The 15,006-nt window shown below is 42.5% G+C and overlaps 1 protein-coding gene across 1 annotated transcript in view; it reads left to right on the forward strand.

Moving 5' to 3' along the window:
• LOC311008191 (transcription initiation factor TFIID subunit 4) overlaps window positions 1-11,067 on the forward strand; it is an 85,946-nt gene extending 74,879 nt beyond the window's left edge. The window contains exon 14 of the mRNA XM_084001643.1: window positions 9,143-11,067. Within this exon, the coding sequence (XP_083857769.1) occupies window positions 9,143-9,316 (174 nt within the window). The 3' untranslated portion in view covers window positions 9,317-11,067. The remainder of the gene's footprint in view (window positions 1-9,142) is intronic.
• Window positions 11,068-15,006: the final 3,939 nt, after the last annotated feature.

Raw genomic sequence — 15,006 nt, forward strand, 5'->3', positions numbered from 1 at the left:
GTAGGTGTAAGCTGAAGCTGTTTGGATACGAGGCAGTGCCGGAGGTGTGTTTGTGGGGCGCCGGTGGGCAACTCCTGCAGCTGCCCGCCTCAGGTTCAGGAAGAACTGAGTACTTCCTTTTACAAAATGTGTAATTATTATGGCAGACAAGGATGTGGGTTTAATCCAAGTCAATATGTAGATAAGCATTATGCACACACACACACACACAGCTGCCTGGAAAATGATGCTGTTGTATGTGCTATAATAAAGCAGGTTGCCAAAATGCTGTGCAGGTAGGAAGGAAGCCTTCTGGGCCCGTGGAAGAGGAATCTGATGGGAGGAACGAGGCCTCCAGGAAAGTGCCAGCGAAACTGTAATGAACAACTCTGTAGCTGAGTCCAAATTTTACAATGCTGCGTGCCATTTTTACCCCCAGCCCACCCCAGATTCCTAATTGACAGCATATTATGCGGTTTTAATTTTGACCTCATTGTGCCAATTGTACCATATTGTGAAATCACTACATTCCTCTATGTTTTCCGGGCAATTTACTAGTACAGGTAGTACAAGTAGTGTATTGGTATTTAAGTTCAATTTGCATCCTAAATGCCCCAGAATGGTTAAAGAAACATATATTTATGATGGCAGCCTCTCACCCTGGCAGCTTGTTGAAAAAAGAATGACACTTGGGGTCACAAATGTTCACAGAAGCACTCTTTAAAAGAAAAAAAAACTCCTCCAGTAAAGTTTTGGTTCGTCTTTCTGGGCCATCTATATAAAATTCTACACTTTCCCCAGAAGAGACTGGATTTTAATCAGACCTGCTCTTCAGACAGCCGTTTTCCTGCCTCTCATTCTTAGCAGGCTTCACGTCAGGTGCATGGGGACCCATGACAGCGGCGCTGGAACTCAGCCTGTGATGGCTAAATGATGTCAAAAATGGCCCCATTTATGTCAATTTGAGATCAAGGACCAATTCATAGTGTGAACTGCCGTCGTAAATGTGCTTTCTTATCTCCCCCCATCTGCATATCAACTGTGCCCCCCTTGGTGCGCTCCTCTTCTTCTATGTGAAATGTGTGACTGCTCATATGAGGATTTATGTGACGACTGACAGTTCGGCATACAGCACGTGTCTGCAGAGCATCGGGATCCATCGAGCCGCCTTTTGGTCTCATATCTCATTCTCAAGTCAGTGAGTCTGTGAGCGCTCGGGTTCTGTGTTATTCCACGCCACGCTATTTTGCTAGCCCACCCCATTCCCTAATTAGGCCATTTGCAGGATGCGTTCCCCTTAGTGTGGTCATTTATGTTCAATACGAGTCTGAACTGATAGGCTTTTGTTAACTGGTTGTTCCTATTTGGAACGTTTCACAAAGACATCAAAGGGCGGACCACAAGCCTCATTTGGCAACTTCTCCCAGCTATCCATCGGCTGCAAAACACCCGAGTGCCTTGATTATTAACTCAGTCACCACCCTCTCATTCAACTTGAATTAAAAATTAAAAACCAGCAGAAATGACAGTGCCACACCATTGAAAGTAAAGTGTGGAAAACCAACAAGGGCTCATTAGTGAGTAGTTCTGAAGACAAGCATTCTGACTTGAGACTTATTACACTTCTCCTATTTTAACTCTAATTGGGTTCATTTTATATATGAAACGCCTTGAATATTTAATGTTGAAAAAGTTCTACTTCTGATACTTTATGTAGCCAAAGATACTTGGCCTGTGCTAATTGTCCAGGTTATCAGGCAAGCTGTTAGCAGTTTCTCCATTTTTGCTGCTTTCTCTGTAGAAAAGACCAAAGAAGAAAGACACTGAGTGCATGCTGGGTAGATTATTGATTGGATCCTGATCTTCAGACAAATAAAGCTGATTTATAAATGACAACAACATCATAATATCATCATCTGGATTGTTGTGGTATTAGCCGCTGCACTGCTGCTGTGTTTTTGTGATTCTAGACAATGGGCCCTTTTTATTCATTTAATAGCCAATAATAACCAATATGTGAACAAAATGTTATTACCCACAATCCTAAATGGCGTTTCCAACTAAAGCTACAAAGACGCAGCTAATAAAGCCTTTGCAGTATTTAACAAGTTGTTCAGCTAGCCAGGCTCAGAGCATTTTAATTAAATAGATTAAAAACAATGTTATGGTTTCTTCCTCTGCTTTGCCTTCACACAATCTTTTGTTTCTCTCAGGTTGAAAAGAAAGAGAGGTGGAGGGTGGAGGGGGTGGGGGGGCTTTGAAAAAGCAAGATTGTGTTTCCAGGCAGGAAAGTTTGAAGTTCTTTGTTTGGAAGCGAGGTTCCGGGTGCAGCGCACTGTTTAGCTTGGTGACCCTGTGACTGTCTTCTGAGGAATTGTATGAGCAGCCCAACAGAATAGTGCTCCAGGGTCAGCTTTCATCTTAGCGGTAACCTGTGGACTTTGAAACTCAGGGCGATGGAATTGCAGCTTTGTCAGTACACTACTAATTAGAAAATTCCTGACCTCGAGCAAGATGTTTTAATTATGTGTTGTGTCAACGAGTTTGCAGATTTAATCCACCGTTGATACACACTCAAGTGTGCAAACTGTGTCGCATATTGTAGTAGATCAAGTGGAATGGTGAAGGGGCATTTTACTCCATCTCTCCCTGCCCCATATAACCCTACGCCTTTCCTACACCATGTTTGGTAAGAACCATCACATGCTTAAGTAGCCAAATTAGAAGCGGAGTTAATGTGTGAGCTCGTGAAAAAGCTGGTCTGATTTGCCTTGGTTTGTAGGAGGCTGAACAATGTGACAGTATTGTGCTGGGTGTGAGCTCTCTGTTGCAGTGAGTCAGTGTGAGGGAAGGCAGGAAGGGGTTAAACAGAAATTGAGCGGGGATGCTGGGGGCAGCAGTGCTGCAGAACATAGCAGTGTTCGTGCGAAGGCAAGTCATTTCCCGAAACACTGCAGACACATGGCCTGCGGCACTCTAAAACCTTTGGAGACCAAAATGGCTTGCAGGAGTTAGAAGTAATAAGGTGTTTTTTTGCCTTCTTTCTCCTTGACTGAAATTCTGCACGGTTGCTATGCATTGCCATGGAGCTGTGTAGCTGTTTTTATGGTTTATGTGGGTATTAAGATGCTCTGCAACTGGCCATTTTTGAGATTTGTTGTTCTTTAGTTGTGAAGCAAATGGAAGTTGTTTGTTTTGAAAGTAATTCCCTCATTTTTTGTATTTTTTTTTTTTTGGCCATGATCAGAATGCTAGACCTGACTTTCATCCGTTTCTATCCTCCCCTTTATTCTTTCAGTTTCTCTCTCTGCTGTTCACAAAATGACAAATTAAAAAAGCACATATGAGACACGGGAAAAAAAACAGATAGCGGCAAATGTGTTTCAGTAGTGCTCCATTTTTAATAAGCATAGTAACAATGACGGCTGCTTGTTTGGGCTTTACCACAGAAAAGGAACCTGTGATCAGAACAAAGGCTGTCTGTGTCGGTGCATGAACATAAAGCTGCGGTATTAGTCCATCCTGACCTCTCTGATTATCGGTGGACTGAACCAAAACCCTTTTCATCCTTTTCCCTGGTTCTGTTAATCTTGGCTGCCTTGTCTGCTTCAAAGACAGGCCCCGGCATATAATCTGGGTATGTACATCTGTGAATTATTATTCTAATTCTTTATACGTTTATTAGAGCTGAATAAACTCCACATCAAATACATCACTCGGGCAATGTCAGAAAGCCCAGGGCAAATCAGCCGACATCTGTTAACTCTTTCAAAATGGCCTCATCCAGCATGTCTGTGGGCGTAGAGGAGCAAGAAAAAGGAGAGGCAAAAGAGAGGGAGAGAGAAAGTCTCTGTTGCTGATTAATGGCGGCCGTAGGAGAGGCGTTTCAGGCCGAGTGTGGAGATGAAGCGGGGCTGCACTCCCACGGCTGGGCTCCACACTGTAAACACTGTGAAGGGACGAGGCATCGTTCCCCGATTGAAATGCGGCGTGGAGGAGAACATGTGGGAAAGCTTTGCTTCCTGGCAGCTAGTCAGTCAACCAGGCAGCCAGTCAGTCAGTCAGTCAGTCCCTCAGTCAGTAAATTAGTCAGCCAGTCAGTGAGTCAGCCAGGCCCTCAGCCAGTCAGCCAAAGAGCCAGTTTTGCTTTTCTTTTCTTTTTTTTGAGTTTGTCCGTCAGTCAGCACATCAGTGAGTCCTTCAGTCATCCAGCATGTTTGTCAGTCAGTCAGGCACTCATGAGCAGAGAGGTACCTGACTACCTGCAAGCTGCTTCAAAGGCTCCACCAGCCAGCCGCACTGAGCAAACACAATCATTGCTTGCTACCTGGCCAGCATCATACACACAAATTCATCAGTATTTGACTAGTGGCTGCTGTTAATTTCCTCCTTGGCTTTAACTTCATAAAACACCACCTGGTTCAGTTTTTGCTCTACTTCTTTGTTTAGCTTGTCAACAGTCTGTCTCTGTTGTGCTATATATGTCCTCTTTGCCTGAAGCACAGACATCAGACTTTAAACGGATTTTTCAGCATCAAAGTAATAACAACAATAGAGTAATGTTGCATCATGAACAGCTTATCTATTCTCAACCAACATGGGGCTAGTCTTTATCCCTCATCGTGAATGCTGAGCAATGTTTTTCCCCATGTTGCAGTTTTAGTTGACACAGTAGGTTCGCAGCCGTGCTGTCACATACTTGTACATACTCTACACGTGTGTGTGTGTGTGTGTGTGTGTGTGTGTGTGTGTGTGTGTGTGTGTGTGTGTGTGTGTGTGTGTGTGTGTGTGCGTGCGTGCGTCTGTGCATGCGTGCGTGTGTGTTCTCCCACCATGCAGCCCCTGTCTGCAACTTCTGCCTGTGAGGAGTGGAGTGCTGAGACAGCAAGTTGGCCCTGTGCAGGGCCGAGCAGATCTGTGTGCCTGGCAAAGTGGGCCATTAACCCACCGCCCTAAGCTGTGACCTGGGCCAAATCCAATATTGGCTCCGGCATCAAGGCACAGGTGCCATTCAGGGTTCAAAGCCACAGATCAGCAAGAACCCCCCCACCCCCACCCCTCCTGCCCCAACCCCTTCCACTTTCTCAAACAATAAAGGACTGAATGTAAATTCCTCAAGACACCTACAAGCATCAGTGCTGCTGCTGCTGCTGCTGCACAATGTAGACAGGGAGTCAAAAGCTCAAATGAGGAAGAGAGAGACAGGGAGGTACATACATTATTAATCAAAAGTAAATTTAGCAAAAATAGGAATTAATTTCTGTCCTCTCAAGGTTGCAGTGAATGTTACTGGTCATCAGAGGGCTGAGAACATAAAAGTGTGACCTGCTGACTTTGTCTTTCTCTTAAAAAGAGCAAGCAGATGATGATGATGATGATGATAAGTGTCCCGCTATTGTGGCGTAGTCATTGTGCGATGATGCTCAGCAGTTATTTATACTTATTATGCAAGATGTGTATGGCAGCATCAGATGACCTTCAAATCAATCATTTAAGGTACTGTTATTTTGAGTCAACCTCACGTTGAGAATGTATGCAGTATATACTGTATGTATAAGTACAATCACACGTACATATTCTTCTATAGCTTTACACCTATGTGATGAGAGAAAATCAGTGGCAGTAAAAAAAAAAAAAAAAGACATGATTTTATCCTTATGCTTTAAAACAATATTTGTTGTGGATAGCCTCTATCTACTGGCAATCGCCATGATTCATAAGTTATCATATTAAAGTTGTTGTTTATGTTATGACTGCATTACTCGTCACACATGGTCAGAGCATTTACAGATGAAGTTTATGAACACAAGTGATTATTGATATTTCAGTCATTTGTTTGCCCTATTGCCACATCAAGCTGAGTGTGGGTGAAATTTGTCACAGGTATCAGGTTTTTTATTCTGTATTTTATTGTACTGTGTTGCTTTCCACAAACTGTTTTACACTAATTATCTGCTACACAAAACACATTCCGCCTCGTTCTTTCTGCTGTCGTGTGTGTGCACATGTGTGTGTTGGAAGCCACTGGGAGTGAAATAGTGTAAAATAATTTGTCTGGCCCACTGGCGCTTTGTCGTTTATGTTAGACAGAATGTGGCTGAAGACCAAAGTCAGCAAAGAGGCCTTGGTATAGATGAGCCTCTCCTGTCCTCTCCTCTCCTCTCTTCTCCTCTCCTGTCCTCTCTTCTCTTCTCCTCTCCTCTCCTCTCCTCTCCTCTCCTCTCCTCTCCTCTCCTCTCCTCTCCTCTCCTCTCCTCTCCTCTCCTCTCCTCTCCCCTCTCTCTCTTTCTCTCTATTTTTCTCTGTCCCCTGCTCCAAACAAGTCAAATGTCTGAAGAGATGTATCGAAGTATCCCTGCGCGTTCTGTACGATGGATATGTCATATGACATAATGCCTCCAAGCGCCCATCACAGATAAAATGACAGATGCTGTTTTTTGCCTCATGGATCTTTCTTGGCAAAGCTGATTTTGAGACTTTCAGTTCTGCCCCCCTCCCTCTCTTTCTCTCTCTCTCTTTGTGCCTCTGCTCTCCTTCTTTTTCTGTTCTTCTCACTTTTTCCCTTTCATCCACCGTGACCTCACGAAGCCTGCCATTTTGTTTTTCAATGAATTTTAGACACAATTACTGTGTAATTGCTGGCGACAGGGAAAGCGTGGTTGTTGATGTCTTGCTTTCCTTTTTAACTGACACTCAACCATCTGCTTTGGTTAGCGTTGGTGTTTACCCCTCCCATCCCCGCTCCCTCCTCCACAACATGATTTCCTACGTGTACTGACGAGAGGGATCGGTCTCCATAGATACCGACAACAACATACCGGAGTTTGAGTTGTTGGCGTTCCTTACGTGGAGGGCATATAAAGACAGAGGAGGGAGGAGAGGCTGCTGCAGGGAAATTCTGGATGAGCGCTGACCTTTCTGCCTGCATTTGGATCACTTAGGGCTGCTGCCCCTGTCCCCTGAAAGAAACAAGGCATTCTGGGAGCTTTGCCGCACTACCTGGGCAGCAATGTACACACTGTCTTTCTCCCTCCCAACATCACCCACTGTGGTTGCAGCAGCACCACCCCGGCACCGACTGCCCGTGGCGACTACCACCCATCCGTCCAGGTGGATGGATGGCTTTGATTGGTAAAATCTGTGGCCCCGTCGCTGGCCTTACTTGTGAGTGGCAGTAATTGGCATGGCAGTAGGCAGGCCCATCTTTCATATGTGGTCAGCCATGATTGACCTGATTAGGCGGAGGTCATTCCCCCAAAGTGAGGGTCTGGTGCTCCCCCGGGGGCTGATGGGGAGTTAGCTGCTTTCACTGCTGCAACTCAACTCCCTCCCAGCCCGCCAGTACCACTGACCAGAGATGGTCGATGTGGTTGAGGTGAGTTGGTGGGAACAGTGGCCTGGCTGTCCTCACTCCTCATCCAGTGACTTGGGGTCAGAGAGTGTAGAGAGGGAAATTTGAGACACGGCACGGTCATACAGTGTACACAAAGACAAGCATATGAGGGGTGAATGGGGGATGGGGGTGCTGGAAGGACTTGGCTTTGGTTCTTGTAAATTCATACCCATCATATGTTTGCAATTAGGGCCTGTCTGTACTGTGTGTTTACAGAGTGGCGCAATCAATGTAATTGTGAGAGGGTGTTCCTGACTGGAATTTCTGTCTTATTTCTCTCTGCCTGGGTTCAAGTGGGCACTTGCTGGATTTGTTTCCCAGTGTTTCTCATTTACAAATGTAAATGCATCTCTTGATTTGTATCAGCCTCTGTATACACTCCCTTTTTTATCGTTCTCATTTTTCCTGGATCAAATACAAACAACAAGGGCTCCATTTCAGAGTGGGACGTCAGCTCAGATCTATGTCAGCAGTGTTGTTTATTTAGAGGGAAAATCCGTTCATATTCCAGGCGATGTAAAGGGCCATAAAATACACTTAAATAAAAATGATGGCTTCCCTCGCTGTCGGAGCATGTTTTCAATGTTTTTCTGTGTTCAGCCAGTACGAGAGAAAAGTCTCCGAATACTCGGCTGCACCTGAAGGTCTGGACGTTATTAGTGCGTCTTTTTGATCTCATTCATTCTCTGCAAGAGGGATTATTTTTTTTGAACTGGAGGTGTACACTTGCTTGGAGGCTTGCAACATTCCTTAGTATTGATACTGTCAATGTGTTTGCCATTCAACAATGATTACTTCATTCAGTGAATGGGAAACATCGTGTTGCTTTGTCCAAACACTTTGTGTTTCACCATGGAAACAATCCCTTTGACTGCGACACCAAGACTTTTTTCTCTGCAGACAAAGAGAGAGGACAAAAAAAGTGCACGGGGGAAATAAAGAGCGCAAAACCCAAACACAATAGTAGTCACTTAATTAACCTGATAAAAAGCACGTTTTGTTTTTTAATTTTGAATTTTACATAAAAACTCACAGACAAAATGACACTATTGGTAATAAATTGAGGCCACAGCATTCAGGTATGAAGAGTCCACAAAGGGCCTGAGGACAGGGGCAGGGTTCGCATATTGTAAGCCACTTTATTAGTACTTACAGCCACTGGTGATTAATATCAAACAGTTCTGCCAGTTGAAAAGTGGGTAAGACTATGGAAAATCACATTCATCAGCTCCTTGTCTGGAAGAATTTTAGAATTGGACAGAAACAAGAGTCGAGAGCCATGCTCGAGGCACTGTGGGGCTGTACTTAGGCACTGGCTTTGGCTGAACATAGTCATGTTAACATGCTTATGCTAAGCAGGTTTAATGTTAACTATTTCAACCATCTTAGTGCTTAGTGCATCTATTATGTGACAATTAGCACTTCACACAGAACTGGATAGTGTTGGGATGTGATTTTGGAGATATTTGGTGGAACTAAATAAAAGGTTAATCAACAAACCTAGTGAAAGATGAATGTCTGAGCCAAATGTGAAAGTGAAAATCTATCGTCATCTTTGCTTCTGACTTTTTGTGGGTGCAGTGTGAGTTTCTCTGAGTGGAGCCCTTGGTTAAGTACATGTCACTGTCTGTAATAGCTACCTCAGAGAGTGCTTTTACCTAATGTTAAAATTTAGCAATTTTTACCAATTTACTGAACATCTTTAAAACTGTGTACAGTGTTGAGGTTTCATATGTGATTCACCTTCTTACCCTTTTCCTCTGTCTCCAGATTTCAGGCAGCTCGGCGGGTTCCCCAGCCAGCTCCTCCGTCCCGTCCACCTCATCGCGCCAGTACACGCGACAACGCATCACTCGCGTCAACCTCAGGGACTTAATTTTCTACATGGAGCAGGAGAGAGAGACCGCCCACTCCCTCCTCCTTTACCGTGCCCTGCTCAAGTAGCCTCTGCTCCGCTCAGCGTCCACCTCAACCTCTTCCTCCTCCTCCCAGCCACGTGCCTTCAGATCAGGTCTAATGTTTCAGCTCTGTGTCTCCATATGTACTGTAGTGATGTCTGATGTAGCTTTTAATAAGAAGAAGGAGCGAGAGAGGGGGGGAAAAAACGTACAAAAATAAAACTGTTGTTTTGTGTCTTCTCTGTTTAGCCTCACGGTGCGTAGTTAGATCATTCAGTTTAAAGGCCATATAAAATTATTTGTGTTGAAGTTAGATTTGTTGGAGGAACATTGTGTTGATGTCAGAGGACGAGACACAGAGCTAGTTCCACGTATGCTGAGCAACTTTTTATTTGACGTCACTGGCAGTAGCTTCAATGATGCACTTGAAAATAAGGCAAAGAGATTTATGGTCACACCTCGATACAGCCTACAGTATCCTCCACGAGCTATTTGTTGAACATAGTTCGGTGAATGTAGTTTAGCTGAACTTAATAAATGAGCCTCTCCTGATTTCTGTACCGAGACATCACTTTGAAACATTGAGATTCCAAATAACAGCATCACGATCAATTTCCTCACGTGTAAATAGTTCTTTTTGAATTATTTTACAGCATGTATAATTTTTAACACATGTAAGCTTTGTAAGAAATGGAATAACCCATGTCTCAATATTATGAAACCTGAGGTTATGTAAAACCATGTCCTTTGAATGAGTCAAATGTAGACGGTTTATTCAGTTAACCTGTAGTGTATTTGTTATAAGACACAGTCCCCCTGACCTTAATGCAGAGGTCATTAAACTAAACCACAATCCGCACTATGGCACCAGTTTCTAATTGGTCTGAGTGAGTCAGTATTTTTGTTTTCCATCCACACATACTGTGAACGTTTGTCTTTATGACTAATAGTTTGTAAGTTGTGTCCCATCATGCCCTCTGCTTCACCACAACTGTGTGAGAAGGTAACTTTTTGCATAAGACAGGTTGGTATAGTAGGTGTGGTGGCACCCACCTCCCACCTCAGCCTTGCTTCCTTTGAAAATGACAAAATGACGTGAACATGGTTCATGAGGAATTTTAGTTCACAGCCCTTCTACTTGTTTCTGTTTTGGTGCAAAATGAAACGTCACAACTGTAAAGTAACGTGTAACTGGGAAGATGCAGCAGTTGTAAAATTCCAGTCTAAAAGTGATTCATATTTTTTCCCAGTTGTTCCTCTCTCTCTTTGTGTTACTGATTGTAGAGGGAAACAGAACAAAACGCCTGCTTCTACATGTTGTCTTGCATTGTCGCCTTTTTTTTTTTTACTATCCTTATTGTAGTATGTAATACTGTCCATTGTGTTTTTTTGTTTCTGTTTTTTCTATTTAACTAAATATCTTGGCCTCTATGCAGCTTTTCTTGTCATATTGAAATTTATTTAAATATGGGTGACATTTGAAATAATTGTTGTGCATTGTACACTTTGACAGCACTTTTTTTTAATATCTATTTTACCTGACAACTGAAAGCTGTCACTGTATTATAGCAAAGAAAAGACAATTTTAAGTAAAAGTAGCCTATTGCCAATTTCTGTTTTTAAAAAAAGCACTTATTTCTAACAATTAATATATTTCTTTCTTTTTTTCTTTTCTTTTTTGGGGGATTGGCTTTTATCCTTAACGCATTTTCATACATTTTATCTTCAAAAGACCATGTTTTAAAAACAAGCACAACAATGTCTATTGTGGTGATTTGAAATTATTTTAATAATGATTTCTATGGTTTCTGGTGGTTTCACAGGAGGACATTTCTACTACTACTACAGCTTTTTAGCCAAAATATTAGGACAATATTACTGATGTAAACACATGGAATAAATAACATTTCATTGTAAGGATGATTTGTAAATATTGTTTACAAAACTATGTGTTTATTAGAACCACGTTATTTTTGGTAAACTCTTGTACATATCTTGAAAATTTCCTGTTTGTGTGAAAAAACAATACTTATGTATTTGTACCTATTTTGTAAAAGAATAAATGAACTGTTTACTAAACTGAGCGGAATCTGACTTTGTCCATTTCTCCTTTTGCTCCTTGCATTCAAATGTCTGCGGATGGAAATCTTCAGGATTTAAAATAAAAATGTAAGTTTTAGTCTACAATGACCTAATAACTAAGCAATATGTTTCTGCCTCTTCATTCCTAACTCTTCAAAAAAAAAAAGGAAAAAAAAGCTGTTATGTTTTGCAGACAGTTTTTTTTTTTTTTTTTTTTTTACCAAAGTCAACCACTAATTCAGCCTGCTTCATTTCCATTTCTAACATTGCACATGCTAAGTACAAACTGAGTCAAGCGCTGCTGCTCAACTATGAAAAGTCCCCCTAGGTTTCTGCTGCTAATTAAGCAGAAGCATTTTTGAAAAGACCAAACCATTTAACTCTGTGCAAAATATTGGGGTTTGGGAGCATATTGGTTTTTTCGAGATCTTGGCCTATTCCTCTGTTCCTCTGGAGCTTTTAACTGCTGATCTGGATTCAGCCCTGAAGACCACTTTCCCCATTAGAGCGGACCTGTTAGACAGCAGGCATTTTTCCCAAGCTGGGATCATCAATGATAAACACATTTACAGATGGAATAATGTGGTTTTTAAACCTTGTCCCCCTTTTAAAGGGGTTACTGAAACAACACGAGTACAATGAGACACGTCAGATAAACAGTACATCCTTTTATTATCGCAAATATGCAAGAAAAGTCAAATGGAGACACTGTAAATGAACACATGCCCTTTAATACCACAGTCTAATTGTTTTAAACACTTTAAATAATATACATTTGCACCTTATTATACCCTTTGAAATGTTTAATCCATATGTACACAGTGTTATGCTTTGAATTAATTTCATTCTTTTAGTGAAGAGGACTAAGAGGTCTTAAAAACACACGGGTCCTGTAAAACTCAGAGTCCTGATAATTCAGTATACAATAACTGTACAACTGACCTGCCACAGAGGTGGGAGTGAATGTCATATGAACTGTCTGGACACTGACCAGTACCATCTGAAAAGGGTAGCATTTGTGAACATGTCTAGGAAGTTTCCAGACCTATAAAGTTTGACTAGCTCTGTAGTTCTTCCGCTATTTATACGCCTAGGGGAAAAGGGGGCATCCCTGGTTTTGTTATTGCAAATAGAGAGACCCATACAGTACCTGTCATCTTTGTTCTTTTTTTCTCTCTTAATGCGTAGGTTCAAATGGTCAGTCTTGTTTTTATTCACAAATGCCAAGAGCCCATAGTTGTTGAAAGCTAAAAGCCCACTCTGTGATTTCAAAATGCCACATCAGTAAGAAAATATGCCTTCATTCCCTCCTTCCTGAAAAAAGAAATTCTTGCAGATGTGAGGTCTTAATATGGCATGGATCGTTTTTACGCCTGTTTCCCCGAGAACCAACCCAGATGAGTTTCCACACCTCATATCAGCTGGATGAAAGATCTCGGGCTGAGCAGCAGAGTGGAGCGGCCTGGCTGTACAGTATGTTCTGAGTGTGCTCAGATTTGACTCATCAGTTTGTTTGGTTTGTTGTGGTGTGGTCCAGCGAGCCACAGCGTAGGAGGGCGTTTTGAAAACCAGGGCATGGGGATGACACAGCAGCAGGGGGTTCAACCCAAGTTTCTACTGGCACCACTAAGCTGGGAGCCTTTGGGGAGGCAGAAGGGGAGGGGGGCGGCGAGGAGTGATGTGAAGAGTCCAACATGCCTTGGCACATGAAAGGCCTGGTTGACCATTCCCTTTGAGGCGACTGTATGCGAAGGCGCAGGCCACTGGCAGGTCAGAACAAAGATGGGCTTGATTGTGAGAGAGACCCCCAGGGGAGGACTGCACAGGACTGGGGGCTACACTTACACTGAGCTCATCTTTATCCACTCATTGGCCTGGTTTAATCAGAGGCCATCCGGAGAGAGCAGATATTAGGACAGCATGAAGAAATGCCGCCCATTTTTAATGAACAGCTAGTTTATAAAAACAACCCCAGTTTAACAAACAACTGCCAGGGCCCACAAAGATCAGAATGAGCTTCTGTTTTCTTTTTTTCTTTTTTATTCTCAGTCTTTTGGAATGGAAGAAACAGCATCTGTAAGTTACACACAAATATAAAGCATGAAAACTTGGCCTTTCTTGTTTCTGTCTTTGATCCAGAAATGTTGAGAATAAGACCAAAAGAATGAGAGCAGGATAGAGTAAATGCCGCCCACTCGCCTCTTTGTGAATAACACGCAGATTCTAGAAGTACAGTTCACTTTGGGTTCTGTCACACATATATGAGAAGAACCAGTGAAATAATCTTGGCTTAGAAGTGACAATATTGAAACAGAGACTTTGCCTCTCAAACTTGGTCTGATGGTACTGTGAGCTATTCTCAACAAAACTGTCAAGACTTGAGGCCTAAAGGAACAAATGTTGCTGCTCTTCATACACTTCTGAATAATGCATTGTGTTCTTTAGCCTTTAAACTGTAAAAAGAGATGACGTCTTTATATTTGTACAATCAATAAAATAGGCACCTTGTCTACTTTGGTACCTGCAGTATTTGTATTCTGTTGGAAGTGTTGCCTGTTTTAAAACATTTTTAGTGTCGTAGTCCACTAAAGCGTGAGAAGATTAACGGCTCGACTTGGCACTGGTCACTGGGATAAAACTGAAGTGTTTCACGGGAGCAGGGCAGGACAGCTCTGTGTGAAACGTTTTAAGTGCAAAGAAACATTAAGCATTTAGAGTACATCTCTTGCTGATCACGAGACATACTGGTAAACGTCGGCTTTCCACGTCCGTTCTCAAGTCTTTAACATTCTAGCGCAACATAACTGCAATACACTTAGAGCTTGTGCAACTTCAACATGAATTTTAAATTTACAAACTTTCTTTAAGTTTCAGCTGAATACAAACAAAGGTTTGTGCTCGTATGTGAGAGAATCCGATCAGAGACCCGAGATATGTTTTAGAGCTAATAAGCACAAATTCCAGAGCACTTTTTTTTATGTGTGCTGCACATTTGACTATAAACAGTGTCGAAACATCCAGGTTCTCTTCCATTCCCATTTGAACAATGGGACTTTTTCCGGCTCTGAATGCATTGCCAGCCAGATCGCTTTAGCCACATAGCCCGGAGACATCTGAGTTTCTGCAGTTACTGCCAAGAATTGCTCCCTCACAAGCTCTCCAAGCCTAATGAATACAATGTTCATACATCCTTCATATTGGAGAAAGGAAAAAAGAGACATTAAAAATAATCCTATTAATAATAATTGTTTACACCATGTCATGATAAGAACAGCAAAAGGAGCAAGAAGAACATACTTTAGAAACAACAATGAAAAATTGTAATAAACAATTAGTTTGGCAAATGATGCTGTTTTGGGCGGGGCTCTGGCGTCGTCTGTATAGCCAGGCCTGTAGAGGTGGGGGGGGGATGGGGTTGGAGGTTGCCGGGTCTCAGGGTTGGGGGAGGAGCTTGGGCTTTTCGAAGGGTTCGTAAAATCAGATTATATCTTCTTCCTGTAATCCTTAAAAGCATCATGTCTGCCAAAGCTTTCTTTCCACAGCAGGACAGATTTGTCACCACTCAGACAAGACATGGACCCCATACAGACACTGAGGTGGATGACACACTGCTAAAAGGGGAGAAAAGTGTATGTGGTGGGGGGCAAAGTGGAT

This window comes from Trachurus trachurus (assembly GCF_905171665.1).
Source record: "Trachurus trachurus genome assembly, chromosome: 3".
Taxonomy (NCBI): Eukaryota; Metazoa; Chordata; class Actinopteri; order Carangiformes; family Carangidae; genus Trachurus; species Trachurus trachurus.